This window comes from Miscanthus floridulus, chromosome 5, assembly GCF_019320115.1.
Source record: "Miscanthus floridulus cultivar M001 chromosome 5, ASM1932011v1, whole genome shotgun sequence".
Classification (NCBI taxonomy): Eukaryota; Viridiplantae; Streptophyta; class Magnoliopsida; order Poales; family Poaceae; genus Miscanthus; species Miscanthus floridulus.
In genome coordinates, this window is record NC_089584.1 from 85,203,088 (window position 1) to 85,221,941 (window position 18,854).

General features: G+C 48.7%; 1 protein-coding gene across 1 annotated transcript; it reads right to left on the minus strand.

The window, feature by feature from the left end:
• Positions 1–9,081: 9,081 nt before the first annotated feature.
• Positions 9,082–9,543, minus strand: LOC136454854 (uncharacterized). The gene has a single exon (XM_066455110.1). It carries the CDS (start codon positions 9,541–9,543, stop codon positions 9,082–9,084), a length of 462 nt encoding a protein of 153 aa, XP_066311207.1.
• Between the last annotated feature and the right edge of the window lie 9,311 nt (positions 9,544–18,854).

The window sequence follows — 18,854 nt, forward strand, 5'->3', positions numbered from 1 at the left end:
TCCAACACATTGCGGCGTTGATCGCCCTATGTGTGGGGTTCCTAGGGATTAGTCCCCACTTCAACCTATGGCGGTACTTCTTCACTGTCACCCTCCTAAAGAAGCAGGAGAAGAAGTAGGAGCTGAACATGCTGATGGGATGCACTGGCATTCAACTCCGCAACAACCAGGTCAGCAAATACCCATCGATGCGTCTGTCGACCTCCAACAAAGGGTGGCATTCGCATTGGTTCTATATCAAGAACAACAAAGCCGCCCCCTTGCTAGAGTTCATCGGGCGCCTCAACGAAGAGGTCCTAGAATCATGGAGGAGGTGGGGAGTCCTAGAGAAATACAAGAAGAAAATCTAGGACCATCTCATCGCCATCCTAATTCTGAAGGAGAGGGGCGTGAAGGGATCAGGGATCATTGGTGCCTACCACATGCGGAGGGTGGCGCTGCTGATGAGGCACATGCTTCCCCTACACATGATGGCACCCAAGGCGTCACTCGATGGGATGGCGCTCACCGAAGGAGCACTCCCCCCCTTCGAAGTGGCGTAGCTCATCAAGGAGGCGATGGAGCCTCCATAGGACGATGTCGACGCTGTCCTTGATTTCGTATACTCGGTGCCGGGGCATCCCCCAATGTGGCTAGAACCGGGGTACATTGTCTTCATAAGTTTTCTTTCATCGTGCCTCCTTTTTAATTGAACTCCCGACCTCTTGACGCTGATATTGAGATAGGGGGACTAGTCAAAGAAGCTCATCCTTATAGATCTTTTGGCTCCGCTGCTGAAGGACCTGGCCGTGACAGTGTCCAATCATGCCACGGCTGAGCAGCAGTGGAAGGTGAAATAGGACGAGAGGAAGAAGAAGCAGCAGAAGCTGTGCATGTGGGAGTGCGGGGAGGAAACCAATAGTGATGATGATGATGACGAGGAAGAAGAAGATGAGGTAGTTGTCGACACTGAGTGGGTTAACCTGGAGAGTGAGGATACACTAACAGGTATCTAGTCATCCATGCAGGGACCCTTCCCATTTCATGCGGGGGGAAGTGAGTCCGTGTGGCTAGCGGAGGTGGGCCGAACTATTGGCCCATCCTTAGGACAAGTAGGGGGCAGGTGGATCAATCGCCACGCCCAAGGTGTCAGCGGAGGGGAGAGGCCCTGCCACCGTGCCTCAAGAGTTAGCGGGGGCGGGTGGATCTTTCGCTATGCCCTAGGTGCTAGTAGGGGTGGGTGGATCTACTGCTGTGCCTGAGGTGCCAAGGGAGGGGGATGGCTCCACCGCCAAGCCCCCGAGTGCAAGGGAGGCGAGCCCCTCTACCCGGGAGCATGGGGTGGGCACCAAACGTGTCCTCCGCCCGACAGCGCCAATGTAAGTCATTTGACTCCTCTGTTTTCTTTATTTTTGTTTGTTTTTAGCATGACTCATGCCTTTTGTTTCTTGTAGCATCCTGAGACAGGGCCACTCTTTGGTGCTGGCACCCAAGAAGAGTGTCGCCGTCTAGGCGAGACGTTGACCATCGCTCGACGTTGCTCTTGCTTTGGGCAGGAGCGGAGCCGACATCATAGCCTTGTTGGCTGGTCAGGCACCACCCATGGTGGTGCCCATTCCCTCAGTGGGACAAATGGTCACCGGGGCTAAGGGAACGCCCTTGGAGGTCGTTGAGCAACCGGCAACGGAAGTGATTCCGCTACCGACATCGGAGCAGATAGAGCTGCCGCTCGCACTCATGGCACCGACCACTATGGGCATGATGCCACCGGTTGAGGCCCCTTTGACATAGATGGCATAGCCAGACATAGCCATGGTAGCGCCCAAGGAAGAAGCATGATCCGCACCACTGGCAGCCCGACGCAGGCCAATTGGAGGGAGGCACGGCCGAGGGTCCCCAGGCGCTGTGGCAGTTGTGGAGAGGATCGGTGAGGAGTCGCCCTTGGCCCTGATGTCGGGGGGGGTAGCCACTCACCTACGTAGGGTGAGCCACTGCTCTAGTGGATGGATCCACAAGACCCAACATCGATACTCTTCTCGCTCGATGATGCTACTAGGAGCATAGAGTGGGAGAGTCTCAACGAGGGGATTTTGGCCATGCTGGAAGCTCTGAACTAGGCCAGGGGCATCCTATGTGACATCATCATTCCTACCAGCCGGGTATTCACTTAATCTCTCCTCTTGCTTTCTTCTTTCTTAATGTATCTTTGTGTTTTGACATTGGTCTTCTTTTAGTCCCTCATTGGTCATAGCTGAGAGAAATCTCGGTTCCTCCACGAGCAGAAGGGAAAAGGAACCGCCTCATTGAAGAGGCCTAGCTACGTGGGGATGTAAGCGCCCACCTTGCTATTGCCAAATAGAGCATGGCCAAGCTGACTCCCCTGGCCGAGGAGGCGGCTAGTCTCTGGCTATAGGAGGCCAAGGCCTATTGGGACATGTAGGATGTCGAGAAGGCATTCTAGGATCTATCGACGAGGGCATGGTAGGATGAGCATGAGGGTGCCAGAGTCTGAAAGGAGTGGGACGAGCTACTCTAGAGGGACGCCAAGACCCACCAGTAGGTCCTCAATCTCCTAGCCAAGGTGGAGAAGGAGCAGGAGCTCAAGCTAGGAGCTAAGAAGAGGTCCGCGGCCCTACAACAGAGGGCGAGCCTAGACACTGAGGTGATAGCCCGACTACGCAAGGAGTGAGACGAGCTACGCTAGACTATGGAGAGACTCCGCTTGGAGTGTGGTGTAGCCTGTGGAGAGCATGACCAGGCCATCCAAGAGTGTGATGAGGCACAGTAGAGGATCAGCTCCCGCTAGGCCGAGCTCAGAACCACAACGACCCAGAGGCTAGAGGCCAAGAGCATCTCCTCTAGTCTGGTCATGGAGCTTGCCAAGGCATGGAGGATCCTTTAGGCGGAGAGCAATGAGCATGACCAGTGTGCTACCATCGGGGTGGTCTTCGATGACCTAGAGGTGGCGTGGTCAGAGGGAACCAGCTCGCTTGCAACCCCTACCATAGATATCACGGCATGGGTGCACCAGCTTGAGAGGGAAGCTCTCTGCTTTGGGATCACCCAAGCCTTCACCATTGCCCACTCCCACTATGCTAACAGTATTGACTTGGAGACAATGAGCCTTGGATTCATGCCTAGCTATGAAGCCTTCGAGCTAGATGAAATAGAGAAGGAGGTGGCTCCTGTTGCGTGAAACCTGGTGGACAAAGTTGAAGAGATAGTTCTCCCTCAGAGGGTATAGTTAGTCAACTAGGTTGGGTGAACTTGGATAAACGTCATTGTACTCTGGACAATTGCCAATCCTTATGTATTACAAGAACAAATTCATAACTTTGTTATTTTGTTTTGTTTGATTGAATTTGTTTCCTGCCCTTTTTGTATGCGATAAGAGAAGGCTCATGTATTCTGACCCTTCTGTTTGTCAAAACCATAGGGCCCGAGGTGTAAGGGGAAAGTTTCGATTGTGCCAATGAGCAAAGACACCATAGCCATTGAGGCGTAGGTGTTTTGTAGTTCAACCAGGCCTGATTAATCATTCGTTTCCACAAACCTTGCCACTAGGCTTAGTGTGAAGAAGAGGTCTGATGCGGTGACTGTTTCAGAAAAGGTATACTTATACCTTTATCAGCCCCCGAGTGAGATCCACCCCTTTGCCATTGCTGGGGTCAGATGTTACTGAAAATCAAGGGGAGGATAGCAAAACTTAGGAGAATGCATCTCTTATATTCGCATGTATCCTCTCCCTAGGATCTTAGCTATCATTCTGCAACTGTGCATTAGGTCTCCTTATAAGTCCAACCTTCCTTGAGCCCCCACACATGGCGAGGGTCCAGTCAAGGGTCGACAAAGCCCTTGGGGGGCACTCCATTGCTCCTTAGCCCACCTTCCAATAGATTCCCCTTCAATGGGGAGTCTATGGGCTCGGCTAGAGGTTCAGGTCAAACCTCAATCTCTTGATCTAGGATTGGGTGGCTCGAGCCCCCGAGCCCCTTAGGGCTTGATAGGGGTCGGCCGTGTTTCATGCGTCACCTCGTCCTCAGTTTTTGCAACCAGAGGGGCTAAGCTAACAACACTTGCCTCAATGGCTTGAGTGTCGCGCTCAATGAGCTCACTAACAAGCATGTTCGAGTGGAATTCGGGTCTGTCATCCACTGACAAGGTCGACAGAGCCCTCATGTGGCATTCTACTACTTCTTAACCCGCCTCCCGACAGATGCCCAAGCCATTTGATAGGCTCGGGTGGCCCATTGGCCTCTCCTAGACAAAGATTCTATGGGCTTGGCTCAAGGTTAGAATCAAACAAGAAAGGTCAAGATGTCCCTATCAACTTCTGAGCAGGGTCAGGCAAGGCTACTGGGGCTCATCTTGTTTTTTCTCCCTTGGCTCTATTTGACATGAGGTGGCCTCAAGCCCTTTGTTGGCCGGCCTTCTACCTCGGTTAGTTGCTGCTCATATCGAATGAGACGACTATCGTTTCGTGACGCGACATGAGGTGTTGTGATGTAGGAATCACATATGCGATGCTTGGATGTATGAGACAAGTGTATGAATGATTATATAAAGAAGTAGCAAGGGTCGATAACGTTACCTTGATGGCACGATTGATGGGTTCTGGGAATTCTTACAGGATATGTTCGTGCAGTGGTCTGGGTCCGACGTTCATGACAGAACTAGTGTAACCTACATGAGCCTCCCACTCTTTCATATCTATCATCCAGTAGCGGCCCAAGCTGTTTGATCGATTTGGGCAACCTGACAGCCTCTCCTTGATGGAGATTATGTAGGTAGGCCCCTCCAAGTCCTTCCTGAGAAGGTGGAGGTTAAGGTTTGGAGTACGAAGACAAGGACTCTGATCACGTTGGTGGACCAAAATGCCATAGCTACTGGGGCGTAGGGTCCTAGTGGTCTGACCAGGCCTACTCAAAGTTTGCGCCCACACACCGTGCCTCTAGTTTTTTAAATGTATGGAGGGGCCAGGCAAAGAGAATGTCTAGCGAATAGACACCCTCGCTAGCCCTCGAGCAACTCCTGACCCCCACCGTCACTGGGGTCGAAGGCTCGGTAATGAAGTTAATACATAAAGTAAGCAAGTGAAGATGCTTATCTTTCGGCAGCGATCTTAAGCCGTCCAATCGACCTGGGCACCAGTTTTACCTTGATGGTAAGAGTGATGGGTTCAAAAAGCCTCTCTCAGATATGAGCATGATCCTACTTGTTCCTTATCCATTTCTCGTTAGTGGCCAAGCCATCCGATCGACTCATGTTACCTATTGAGACAAGATTTCCCTATAGAAATAGAGGATGAGAACATCCCGCACAATAATTTAGTTAGGTAGATAAGCCAAGCATCGAATTTGTGTAAAATGGACGAGCTCCTTGTTATAGCAAACAACTTTTCAGCTCTTCTCCCTCTTTTTGTAAAAGAGGTTCAGCGCATTCTGACCCTCCCCATAGTCGAGGTCATAAAAGCTCAGAGTGTGGGTGAGCTAGCTTTGATCATGCTAGTGAGCAAAGGCGCCATAGCCGCTAGGGCGTAGGTTTCTCGTGGTCTGCCTAGTTTTACTTAGAGTTTGTTCCAAAAAACCCAACTCCTAGGACTTAACGTAAAGAGGGCAGGCATAGAGAATTTTTGTAGGATAAATGTACTTATATTAGCCCCCGAGTGAGGTCCGACCCCCTGGTGTTTGTTGGGATCGAATGTCATGAAGGATCAGAAAGTTTTGGTAATGAAACTGATAAGTAAAAAGTGTGCATTTATTAGGGGTAAAAGCGATGTAGCTGCTCGATGTTCTAGGCATTGGTGAAGACCTCACCATCGATGGTGTTCAGCTTGTAGGTGCCTGGCCAGAGTACCTCTGCGACGATGTATGGTCCCTCCCACGGCGGGGAGAGCTTGTGGCGATCCTTGTTGCCCTAGACGAGGTGGATGACCAGGTCCCTGACATTGAAGGCTCGGCCCTGCACTCATCGGCTGTGGTACCATCGCAATGCCTGTTGGTACTTGGCTGAGCGGAGGAGGGCGACATCGTGTGCTTCGTCCAGCTGGTCCATGGCATCCTCGTGGGATGCCTCAGCTCCTTGTTCATCGTATGCTTAAATCCTTGGTGCTCCATAGTCAGAGTTGGTTGGGAGGATGGCCTCAGAACTGTAGACCATGAAGAAGGGCGTGTAGCCAGTGGCTCGATTGGGGGTTGTCCTTAGGCTCCAGAGTTCCAAAGGAAGTTTGGCGACCCAGCGCATGCCGAATTTGTTCAACGGTTGAAGATCCTAGGCTTGAGGCCATATAGGACCATGCTGTTTGTGTGCTTGACCTGCCTGTTCATCTAGGGATGCGTGATAGAGGCCCAATCGACCCAAATGTTGTATTCATCATAGAATCGAAGGAACTTCTTTTGTGTGAATTGTGTGCCATTGTCCATGATGATGGAGTTTGGGACTCTGAAGCGATGGATGATATCAAGGAAGAACAGCATGGCCTTCTTAGATTTGATCGCGGAGATTGACCATGCTTCTATCCACTTGGTAAACTTGTCTATGGTGAAAAGTAAGTGAGTGTAGCCCTTGGGCACCTTTTTGAGTGGTCCAACTAGATCGAGTCCCTAGACTACGAACAGCCAGGTGATGGGGATCATCTAGAGCACTTGGGCCGGTAGGTGAGTCTACCGAGCATAGTACTGGCACCCTTCGTAGGTGCGTACGATTTGTTTGGCATCGGCTACCATGGTAGGCTAGTAGAAGCTCTGTCGGAATGAGTTTCTGATCAGGGTTCTAGGCGCAGTGTGGTGACCATAGACCCCACCGTGGATATTGCTTAGCAAACGCTTTCCCTATTTGAAGGGGATGCAGCGCTGTAGGATCCCGGTGTGGCTTCACTTATAGAGTTCACCCTCCACAAGAATAAAGGACTTGGCATGATGTGCGAGCTATTGAGCCTCCATCCTATCTATGGGTAGTGTGTCCCAGAGGAGGTAGTTGAGGTGGAGCGTCCTCTAGTCGACCAGAGGGTCAGGCTCTATCGCTGGGTCCTCTTTGAGCTCCATGACTTTGGGGTCAGATATAGCCGATGGTTGGTTAGCTCCTAGGCTAGGATTGGATAGACCATCACCACCTTGCTTTAACCCCTCATAGTGAACCGAGGGCTTATGCTGGTCTCTGGCAAAGACGCCTGTTGGCATTGGCTCTCGACTAGATGTTGCTTTTGCAAGCACGTCTGTCGCCTCGTTGAGGCACCTTGGGATGTGGTTGAGTTTAAGGCTGTCAAACTTGTCCTCCGACCGGCAGACTTCATGGTAGTACATGGCCATCATGACATCATGGCAGTTTGACTCCTTCATGACCTAGTCGACAACCAGCTGGGAATCTCCTCGAACGTTGAGGTGTCAGACACCTAGCTTGATGGCAGTGCATAGGCCGATGATGAGCGCCTCATATTCGGCCACATTGTTGGAGGAGGGGAAATGGAGATGGACCATGTACCTCATATGTACACTAAGGGGCAACACGAAGACTAGACCTGTGCCGGTGCCCTTCTTCATCAGTGACCTATCAAAGTACATCATCCAGTACTCTTGATCGATAACTGCTGGTGGCATTTGGACCTTGGGCCAATTCACGATGAAATCAGTCAACACCTAGGACTTGATGGTTGTCTAGGAGGCATACGCAATGCCCTGACCCATCAGCTCAAGCACCCATTTTGTGGTTCTTCCCATGGTATCCTGGTTTTGGATGACCTCGCTGAGGGGGAAGGACATCACGACTGTCACTAGATGTGACTCAAAGTAGTGGCATAGCTTCCTCCTAGTGATGAGGACAGCATATAGAAGCTTCTAGATTTGGGGGTAATGGGTCTTCGAGTCGAATAGGACCTCGCTAATAAAGTACATAGTGCGCTGTACTTTGAGGGCGTGCCCCTCTTCTTCCCGCTCTACAATCAGGGCGATGCTAACTACTTGTGTGGTGGCCACGATGTAGAGTAGAAGGGGTTCTCCCTTAGTGGGAGGAACCAAGATTGGGGCCTTCGTCAGTAGCTATTTAACCATGTCAAGTGCTTCTTGGGCCTCGGATGTCCATTCAAAGTGATCGGCCTTCTTCAGAAGTCGATAAAGGGGGAGACCTCATTCACAAATGCATGAGATGAAGTGGCTTAGCGTGCTGAGGCACCTTGTAACCCACTGTACCCCCTTTATGTTCTAAATCGGGCCCATCCTTGTGATGGCTGAGATCTTCTCTGGGTTGGCTTCGATGCCACGCTTGGAGACGATGAAACCAAGTATCATGCCCCTTGGGATCCCGAAAACACACTTCTCAGGATTAAGTTTGCTGTCGTTTGCTTAGAGTTTTGCAAAGGTCTACTCAAGATCAGCTATGAGATGGTCAGCATGTTTGGATTTGACCATGATGTCATCAACATAGGCCTCAATGGTCCACCCAATGAGGTCCCCAAAGTACCTAAGCACACAGCGTTGGTATGTAGCCCCAGCGTTCTTTAGACCGAACGACATTATGATGTAGCAGAACGATCCAAAGGGGGTGATGAAAGATGTTGTGAGCTGGTCAGACTCTTTCATCACAATTTGATGGTACCCAGAGTATGCATCAAGGAAGTAGAGGGTTTCACACCCCGAGGTGGAGTCAACTATTTGGTCTATGCGCGGTAAAAGAAATGGATCCTTTGGGCACGCTTTGTTGAGACCTATGTAGTCAACACACATCCTTCATTTCCTACTCTTCTTTCACACAAGAATGGGATTGGCTAACCACTCCGGGTGGTACACTTCCTTGATGAATCTGCTCACCTGAAGCTTTGTGATTTCCTCACCGATGGTCCTACATCTGCCTTGTCAAAGTGATGTAGGCGCTATTTCACCGGTTTGGAGCCTAGATGGATCTTCAAGGCACGCTCAACGACTTCCCTCGGGATGCCTGTCATATCTAAGGGTTTTCACGCAAAGATGTCTTTGTTGGCATGGAGGAAGTCGATGAGTGTGCTTTCCTATTTAGAGGAAAGTGTGGTGCCAATGCACACCACCTTGCCATCAGGGCTATCAGGATCTATGAGGACCTCTTTAGAGCCCTCCATAGGCTCGAAAGACCTGGCTAACTTCTTGGGGTTAGGTGCTTCTTTGGTGCTTCTTCGGTGACCTCCTTCTTGATGGCGGCGAGCTCTCTAAACGTGACGATTGCTGCAGTGTGCTGTAAGGAGGTGCCGATGGTGATGACCCCACCAGGGCCTGGTATCTTTAGCTTGAGGTAGGTATAGTTGAGGATGGCCATGAACTTTGTGCAGCATGGACGTCCCAAGATGGTGTGGTAGGTTCTAGGGAACCTGACCACCTCGAAGGTGAGGGTTTCCATCCTATAATTGGATGGATCCTCGAAGATAGCGGGTAGATCGATCTGCCCAAGTGGCATGGCCTGCTTTTTGGGCATGATGCCATGGAAAAGTGCTCTAGTTGGGTGGACATGTGTCTGATTGATGCCCATTTCATTGAGCGTCTTGGCATACAAGATGTTGAGGCCGCTGCCTCCATCCATCAGTATTTTGGTGAGCTGCTTCATGTCGATGATCGGGTCAACCACCACCGGATATCTCCCTAGACGTAGGACGCTCTTTGAGTGGTCAGTCCAATTGAAGGTTATGGCAGACTCTGACCACTAGAGAAAGGCAGGTGTGGCTGGTTCAGTCATATAGACCTCACAGCGTGCGACCTTTTGATGACATTTGGAGTCATAGGCCGCTAATCCTCCGAAGATCATGAGGCACCCATCTGGTGTTGGAAAGCCATTGTCCTTCCCCTCGGTGTCATCCATGGTGGGGTCAGGGTCCTTCCCATGCTCCCCTTTATTGGAGCCTCCAGACAAGAACCGCCTCATTAGGTTGTAGTCCTTGTACAGATGCTTAACCAGGAAGCCATGGTTCAGGCATGGCCCCTTGAGTAATTTTTCAAAATGGTTCGAAGTGCCCTCTATAGGCTTCCAACCACCCCTATGATCAGCAGCGGCCACAAGCAAACCCTCACGTCATTGCTTCTTGATCTTCCTTTTGGTAGAACAATTGGAGGCGCCTTCATCGGTGCCCTCGTCCCGCCTTGCCTTGCCATCGAGATGATCGAAGATCGCTCAGACTGCCTCTTCTCTAGAGGCATGGCTAGTGGTGATGTCCAAGAGTTCCTTGGTGGTTCATAGGCCCATGCATCCTAGCTTATGAACTAGTGACTCACAGGTAGTCCCAGACAGGAAAGCTCCTATAACATCAGCGTCGACGACATTAGGTAGCTCATTGCACTGCCGGGAGAAGCACCGGATGTACCCACAAAGGGTTTCATGAGCCTTCTATCAGTAGTTCTTGAGGTCCCATGGGTTCCTAGGGTGCTTGTATGTGCCCTAGAAGTTCCCCACAAAGATCTCCTTCAGGCCCACCCAACTCTAGATTTCATTGGATGGCAGGTGTTTCAACCATGCTCGTGCCGAATCGGCCAAGAATAGTGGAAGGTTGTGGATAATGAAGTCATCATTATCTATACCACTGGCTTGGTAGGCAAGTCAATAGTCTTCGAGCCATAGTCTGGGGTTTGTTTCCCTAGAGTACTTTGGGATATTGGTTGGTGGCCGGTACCTTGGCAGGAAGGCAGCGTTGAGGATGTGTCGGCCGAAGGCTGGAGGCCCCAGCAAACTAGAGTTTGGGCTTTGGTCTTCGTCATTGTCATAGCATCCGCCATGGTGAGAATGGTAGCCACGTCTGGCTTCCTCTCTCGGGTCATCATAGGCACATCTACGAGCATCAAGAGTGTTGCGTGCATCATGGTTGTGGCCGAGACGCTGATGCACTAGGACCATGGTGCGCTGTCTACTTCCTTATGGCTCCTGGTGGACCGACGCATCCCTACCAAGGTGCTCCGAGGTCGTGCGCTGGCTAGCGTCGAGCTCACGTCGCTAAGATAAGGAGCTTTTGGCCTGTTGCACCACCGCATGCTCGAGCAGCATGTGAATCTTATTGTAGGCCTGATGATCCTCGGGCTTTGTGGCCTCTAGAAGACCATGGAGCAGGGCTACCATAGCGGCGATGTTCTGGTTTGCCTGGGTGAAGCGAGGAAGGGCTTCATCACTGGCGATCATCCTTCAGTTCACGTCATGGACCATAGCGTGTGAGTGCCCACCGTCTTCGTGGCGCTTGATTTTTCAATCGAGCTCTACGCATTCCTGCTTGAGCTAGAGCCGTGCTTCCTCTATCTCTCCGTGCCGGGCTTTTAGCTGCTCCACCCACATGTGAGGTGGGGGCTGCTATCTCCCCCTCTGCCTCGTCATTGGGGTTGTTCACTGGAGTAGCCTCCTCCTCACGAATGCTATCGATGTGTCCCTTGGGGGCACCCATCATGAAACATTCACGGGAGGGATGATGGCTTCCTCTGCTAGAGTCAGAGCCAGAGAGCGACTCTGGCTCCTTTGCTAGAAGGTCATGGAAAGATTCCATGATGTGTTCGATCACCCCCTTGAATTCATCATTCATGGGAGGTGGGAACATGCGTTGCTCCACAAGGTAGCTAACGGTCGCCGTGGCGTTGCGGAGACCGAACAAAAGCACTATTGGGGCGCTCCATATGAGGTGTTCTAGAGAGAAGGGTTCCCCTCCGATGAGCTATGCCATGACGTTGGCGTCAGAGAAGGCAAGGTGGCGTGGGTCCTCCCTGGATGGCTGGGGTCCTAGGGAGACGTCGAGCTAGCACCCAAGCCCCCCATAGTCATGACCGATGGAAGGGAGAGGTTGGATGGCGGTGTGAGCCAATGCCAACTCTGCTCCCACCATGATGATGAAGTCCAGGTCCCCTAAGTGCATGTGTGTGCCTGGGACCCAGCTATTATCATGGCTAGCCATTCGTGGCCTAATGTTAATGTCGGAACACGCAAAGGCCCCTACCTAGTGCGCCAACTATCGGTGTTCCGAGTAAACACCAACAAGTAAATTTATATTATTGCATGTTGGACCTGGATGGTATGCTAAAAGACACAAGGTTTATACTAGTTCGGCAGAATGTCCCTACGTCCAGTTTGTGGCTGTTGCTTGTGTTATTAGCACTGAAAGGTTTGTAGTAGGGGTTACAAATGGGTGAGAGCGGGACAGTCCCAAGTCTCTAATGGAAAGGTTGAAAGGACACTAAGAGCTTTGTTGCTGCTCAGCTATGTGTTATGTGATGCATGGTGTGTTCTATTGATCCATCCCTTTAGTGGGGTGTCCTGCCTTCCCTTTTATAGACCAAGGGGAAGCAGGGATTATAGATGGGAGAAAGGAGAAAAACCAGAGGCAAAGAAAGTCCTTCGAAGGTGCCAAGCCTTCCTTTTCCTCTGAGTGAGCCTTGCTGACATGGCAGATGGTGTTAGGGATACCTCCATGCTGGGCATCTGTCCGTTGATGATGCCATGCTCTGGCTTGGTCAGCATGTGGTCATGTCCCATCCCGCCTCGGCGGGCGGCGCGATAGACCAGGGTGTTGATCCGTGACCCTATAGGAAACGGATGGCATAGTAACTACACGTTTGTCACTATAGAGGATGTGAGTCTCCTCCTAGACCGTACTGGTTGTCATATTCTTCCATCAGGATCCATGCCCGAGGGTGAAATAGCGGTGCCCACAACACTGTAAGACAAATATTGGCACCCACAACACTGTTTGGGCTCTGACATGTCTAGAAGAGCTTTAAAGCACCCATCCTGTCATATTCTGATGGTAGTTTCCTACAAGCATGTAGGGTATGGTCATTGGTATTGCGGTTGACTTGAGTACCCTGCCTTATCTGGGTGCATATTTATGAAGGAGCAGCGCACGGTCGGGTGAGGCAGAGCCTGCCCATAGACGCCGAGCGAGGTGGAGTAGCCCTCGGGGGTCAGGCGAGGCAGAGCCAGCCCTCGGACATCGGGTGAGGCAGAGTCTACCCTCAAACATTGGGCAAGGCAGAGTCTGCCCTTGGACGTCGGGTGAGACGGAGTTTGCCCTTAGACGTCGGGCGAGGCGGAGCCAACCCCTAGACATCGGGCGAGGTAGAGCCTGCCCTAGGACATTGGGCAAGGCAGAGCTAGTCCCCAGGGGTTGGGCGAGGCGGAGTCAGCTTGGGGTAGGGCCCATGGTCCTGGTGGACAAACAAGGAGTCACCCGGTAAGCGTAGTAGTCACGCTCTTGATTGGCCCTGTTCGGCTTGTTGAAACTTAGCTAAAAAACACTGTTCTGGCTGAATTGTTGTGAGAGAAAAACATTGTTCTGGCTAAAAAAACAAGCTCAATTGTGTGGATTATAAGGTAAGCTGAACGGGGCCATTGTGCGGATGAATCAACGTTCGACGGTTGTTAGCTCCACCTCTTTGGGTACCCTACTATTGGTCCCCGACAACAACCCTTTCTATAAATGGGTCTACAGTAGAGAGGATACTCAGATTTAGGTTATGCCTCTTTCGACACTCAAAATAGGTCTTTCATATAGGTACTCTATTGAAGGCTATGTTGGGTTGTGATTCAAATTCAGTTATGTACAAGATAAAGGCTAATTTCTGCCAGAGCTTTGCTTCGGCCCGTCGATCGATTTATCTCTCATAACAAACATCGTACGTAAATCACAACCAAACCTTGCATACATCTGAAATTGGGCTCTATTTGCTTGACCTTATCAGTCAGAGTCAGCTGTACTTTTCAGCATAAGAATAGGTGTTTTTCTCTCATAACAAATTAGTCCTACAAATCAACGGCAGCAATAATAAATCCTACCGAATAGGATGGGCAATTCAGGTGGGAGTTAAAATCACTCCCTGGTCCCTGCCTGCCGTGCTTTTGTACTCTTCTCCTTGGTGAGTGGCGTCCCCTTCCTACCTACATGTATAAATGGCAACCATGTCACTCCCAAATCTCGATCAAAGGTAATCTAATCTCCTGTCCCATGAGAGCTAAGTACAGCTCAGTTGGTGTGCTGCGGGTGTGTAGGCCACCCGCCCAGGTTCGATGCTCAGCATCGGCACTGACTGTCTCACCGGAAACAACGTTTCTTTTAATAATTTCCCTCTAACTACCTCTGCTTCTTGCTAGACATACAGAGTAGTCGATCCTACATCCACGTGATTCCATGTCTGCATTGAATAGGATAGTCAGTCACAAATGCGGCATCAGCTTTGAGGAAAAAAAATCGATGCACTTACAGGTAAACCGTGAACAATGGGCCTCCCGACTGGCTAATTTCTACCAGAGTTTGTTGAGTTGTGATCCAAATTCATTTATGTACAAGATAAAGGCTAATTTCTGCCAGAGCAAAGCAAGGCCCATCGCCGGGAGGCTTGGGCCAAAGCGAAGCGAAACATGTTTCACCCATCATGTTTCACCACCGCACCTAGGAACGCCTGGGGGTGTGGGGGAGGGCAAAGCCCCCCACGGTACGGATCATCACCTATTAGGGTTTTCCATCTATATATACTTCATGTAAGCCATCGTCTTGGGATAAGAAAAGTTGTAAATCCCCGATGTTTGTAACCTCACCCGATATAGTGAAGATTTGTTGGCTGGTGCCCGTGGGTTTTTTCCCTTCCACCTTGGGAGGGATTTCCATGTTAAAATCCCATGTCCCCTGTGTTTGATCTACTGTTCTTCATTGTTTTTATTGCCTATCGTTTATAACAAGTGGTACCAGAGCTTGGTTTGACCTTAGGGTTTTGCGATGGCATCGATGAAGTTTGATCTACCGCTACTGGATTACAAGATGAGATTTGCACTGTGGCAAGTCAAGATGCGGGCGATTCTGGCACAATCTTTAGATCTTGATGAGGCACTGGATGGTTTCGGAGGAAAAGGGCAGAAGTCATGGACCGCTGAAGAGAAGCGGAAGGATCGTAAGGCTCTGTCTCTGATTCAATTTCATCTACATAATGATATTTTGCAAGAAGTGTTGTAGGAGAAAACTACCGTAGAACTTTGGCTCAAGCTGGAATCAATCTATATGTCCAAGGATCTAACCAGTAAGATGCACGTGAAGATGAAGTTGTTCACGCACAAGCTATAGGAAGGTGGTTCATTGATGAACCACTTATCAATCTTTATGGAGATCGTTGCCGACCTAGTGTTGATGGAGGTAAAATATGATGATGAAGATTTGGCTCTTCTACCGTTATGCTCACTACCTACTTTGTTTGCAAATTTCTGAGATACCATACTATTAGGTTGTGATGAATGTATACTTGATTTTGCATGCTCGTTTCATATATGCTCTAACAGAGATTGGTTTAGTTCTTACAAGTCTGTGTAGAGTGGAGATGTCATGCGTATGGGAGATAACAACCCATGTGAGATCATGGGCATTGGCTTCGTTTAGATCAAGATGCATGATGGCATGATATGCACACTGAAAGATGTGAGACCCATACCAGGGATGGCCAGAAATCTCATCTCCCTCGACACACTTGATGCCGAGGGGTATAGACACTCCGGTTCAGGTGGAGTGTGTATGGTATCAAAAGGCTCTCTCATTCATGTGATAGGTGATATGAATTCTACAAAGTTATATGTTCTTAGAGGAAGTACTTTACATGGTTCCATCACTGCTGCTACTATTTCTAATGATGAACCAAGTAAAACTAATCTCTGGCATATGCGTCTTGGGCATATGAGTGAACTTGGTATGGCAGAATTGATCAAGAGAGACCTGCTGGATGGCTGCACTATGGGTAAGATGAAGTTTTGTGAGCACTATGTTTTTGGTAAGCACAAGAGGGTAAAATTCAATGCATCTGTTCATACCACCAAAGGTACACTTGATTATATACATGCTGATTTGTGGGGGCCATCTCGTAAGCTCTCTTATGGTGGTGCTCATTACATGCTTACCATTATTGATGATTACTCTAGAAAAGTGTGGCCTTACTTTCTAAAAAATAAAGATGATACTTTTGCTGTTTTTAAAGAGTGGAAAGTTATGATAGAAAGGCAAACTAAAAAGAAGGTAAAATTGCTTCGTACTAACAATGGCGGTAAATTCTGTTCGGATGCTTTTAATGATTACTGCAGGGAAGATGGCATTGTCAGGCACCACACCATCCCATACACTCCTCAGCAAAATGATGTGGCTGAGCGCATGAACCAAACCATCATCTCGAGGGCTCATTGCATGCTATCCAATGCTCATATGAACAGACATTTTTGGGCTGAGGCTGCTAACACCGCCTGTTACTTGATCAACCGGTCACCTTCTATCCCACTTAATAAGAAAACTCCCATTGAGGTATGGTCTGGTATGCCTGCTGATTATTCATAGTTGAGAGATTTTGGTTGCACTGCTTATGCTTATGTTGATAATAGAAAGCTAGAACCTAGAGCCATTAAGTGTCTGTTTCTTGGTTATGGTTCTAGAGTTAAAGGATATAAGTTATGGGATCCTAAAACTAAAAAGACTTTCATGAGCAGGAACATTGTTTTCAATGAATCTGTTATGTTTAATGATAGCTTGTCCATAGATGTTTCACCAGTTGGTTCTAATGAGGAGTAGGAACATGTTAGCGTGCAGGTGGAGCACATAGATGATCAGGAAACTGAAAATTGTTGATAACAATGTTCATGATATTGTTCAGCACTCACCTCCTATTTTGTAGCCTCAAAATCAGTCTATTGCAGATCATAGAACAAAGAGGAGTTGTGGACCTTGTCCATGTTTAATTGAGGAATGTGATATTGTTCATTATGCCTTTAGTTGTGCTAAATAGGCTGAGAACATTCATGAGCTAGCTACATACACTGAAGCTGTTGGTTTTGGTGACCGCGAGAAGTGGATTTCTACTATTCAAGAAGAGATGCAGTCACTTGAGAAAAATGGCACATGGGATGTTGTTGGTTCTTTGATGTACATGTCAAGAGTTCCATATTCTAGTGTTGTTGGTTCTTTGATGTATGCCATGGTTTGCGTTTGTCCTGATTTATCATATGCTATGAGTTTGGTTAGTAGATACATGGCTAATCCTAGTAAAGTACATTGGAAGGCTATTCAGTGGATTTTAGGTACCTTCGTGGCATAACAAATGCTTATTTGAAGTTTGGTAGGACTGATAGGGACTCACTGGCAACATGAATTCAGATTTTGCTGCTGATTTGGATAAGAAGAGATCTCTCACAAGTTATATGTTCACTATTGGTGGTTGTGCTGTGAGTTGGAGGGCAACATTACAGCCTGTTGTTGCCCTGTCTACAACTGAAGCAGAATACATGGCTATTGCTGAAGCATGTAAAGAATCAGTTTGGTTTAAAGGTTTATTTGTTGAGTTTTGTGGAGATAATTCTTGCATTAATTTATTTTGTGACAGTCAAAGTGCTATATCTCACTAAATATCAGATGTTCCATGAGAGAACGAAGCACATTGATGTCAAATACCATTATGTTCGTGATGTGGTCACGCAAGGTAAGCTGAAGGTATGCAAGATAAGCACACATGATAATCCTGTTGATATGTTGACAAAGCCAGTTCCTGTTGCTAAGTTTGAGCTTTGCTCAAGCTTAGTTGGTATAGCTATTTAGCCCAAGAGGCTATTTTTGCACCGGAAGTATTTCTTTGTTGTTTCAGGGTGAAGGTTCGTTTTATGCTACAAGAAGGAATTTGTCTCAAGGTGGAGTTTGTTGAGTTTTGATCCAAATTTAGTTATGTACAAGATAAAGGCTAATTTCTGCCGGAGCGAAGCGAGGCCGTCGCCGAGAGGCTTGGACCGAAGCGAAGTGGATGATGTTTCGCCACTGCACCCAGGGATGCCTGGGGGGTGCGGGGGCCAAAGCCCCTGGGGGTATGGATCGTCACCTATTAGGGTTTTCTATCTATATATACTTCATGTAAGCCGTCATCTTGGGATAAGAAAAGTTGTAAATCCCCGACGTTTGTAACCTCACCCGACATAGTGAAGATTTGCTCGCTGGTGCCCGTGGTTTTTTCCTTCCACCTTGGAAGGGTTTTCCACGTTAAAATCTTGTGTCCCCTATGTTTGATCTACTATTTTTCATTGTTTGTATTGCCTATCATTTATAATATGTTATAGGTATTATATTAAAGACCTATTTTAGATTTGTGTTCCATAACAAGTCTGTGGGAAGAGACAGTCTAAGCATGCAGTCGTGACCGTAACAACCGAACAAGCCCATTTGTGTTTGTAAATAAAAAATGGGACCAAGCATGTAACTCGAGCAAACAGCACTGGTGGCCCCAATGGTGGCCTGATGAAAGGTCCTAATATGGCTAGAGGGGGGGTGAATAGCCTATTTAAAAATCTACAAATTAACTAGAGCAATTTGATTAGTATGACAAATAGCGTAATGCAAACTTGCTCTAGCTCTACAAGGGTTGCAAGCCACCTATCCAACAATTCTAGTTGTAATGATTACTTAGGCACACAAACTTGCTACTCCAAAGAGCTCAACTAGATGAATGTAAATAATAAAGCAAGCTCTCAATTCTAACTACACTAAAGAGCTTGTATCAACTAGTTTGCAAGAATGTAAACAAGTAAGTAGGGTGATTATACCGCCGTGTAGGGGATGAACCAATCACAAGATGAAGATCAAGCCAATCACCGGGAGAATGCAAATGACAAGAGACAACCGATTTTTCTCCCGAGGTTCACGTGCTTGCCAACACGCTAGTCCCCGTTGTGTCGACCAACACTTGGTGGTTCGGCGGCTAAGAGGTGTTTCACAAACCTCGTCCACACGATAGGACACCGCAAGAACCGACCCACAAGTGAGGTAACTCAATGACACGAGCAATTTACTAGAGTTACCTTTCGGCACTCCGCCGGGGAAGGTACAACTCCCCTTACAATCACCGGAGACGGCCACGAACAATCACCAACTCGTGCCGATCCTCCACCGCTGC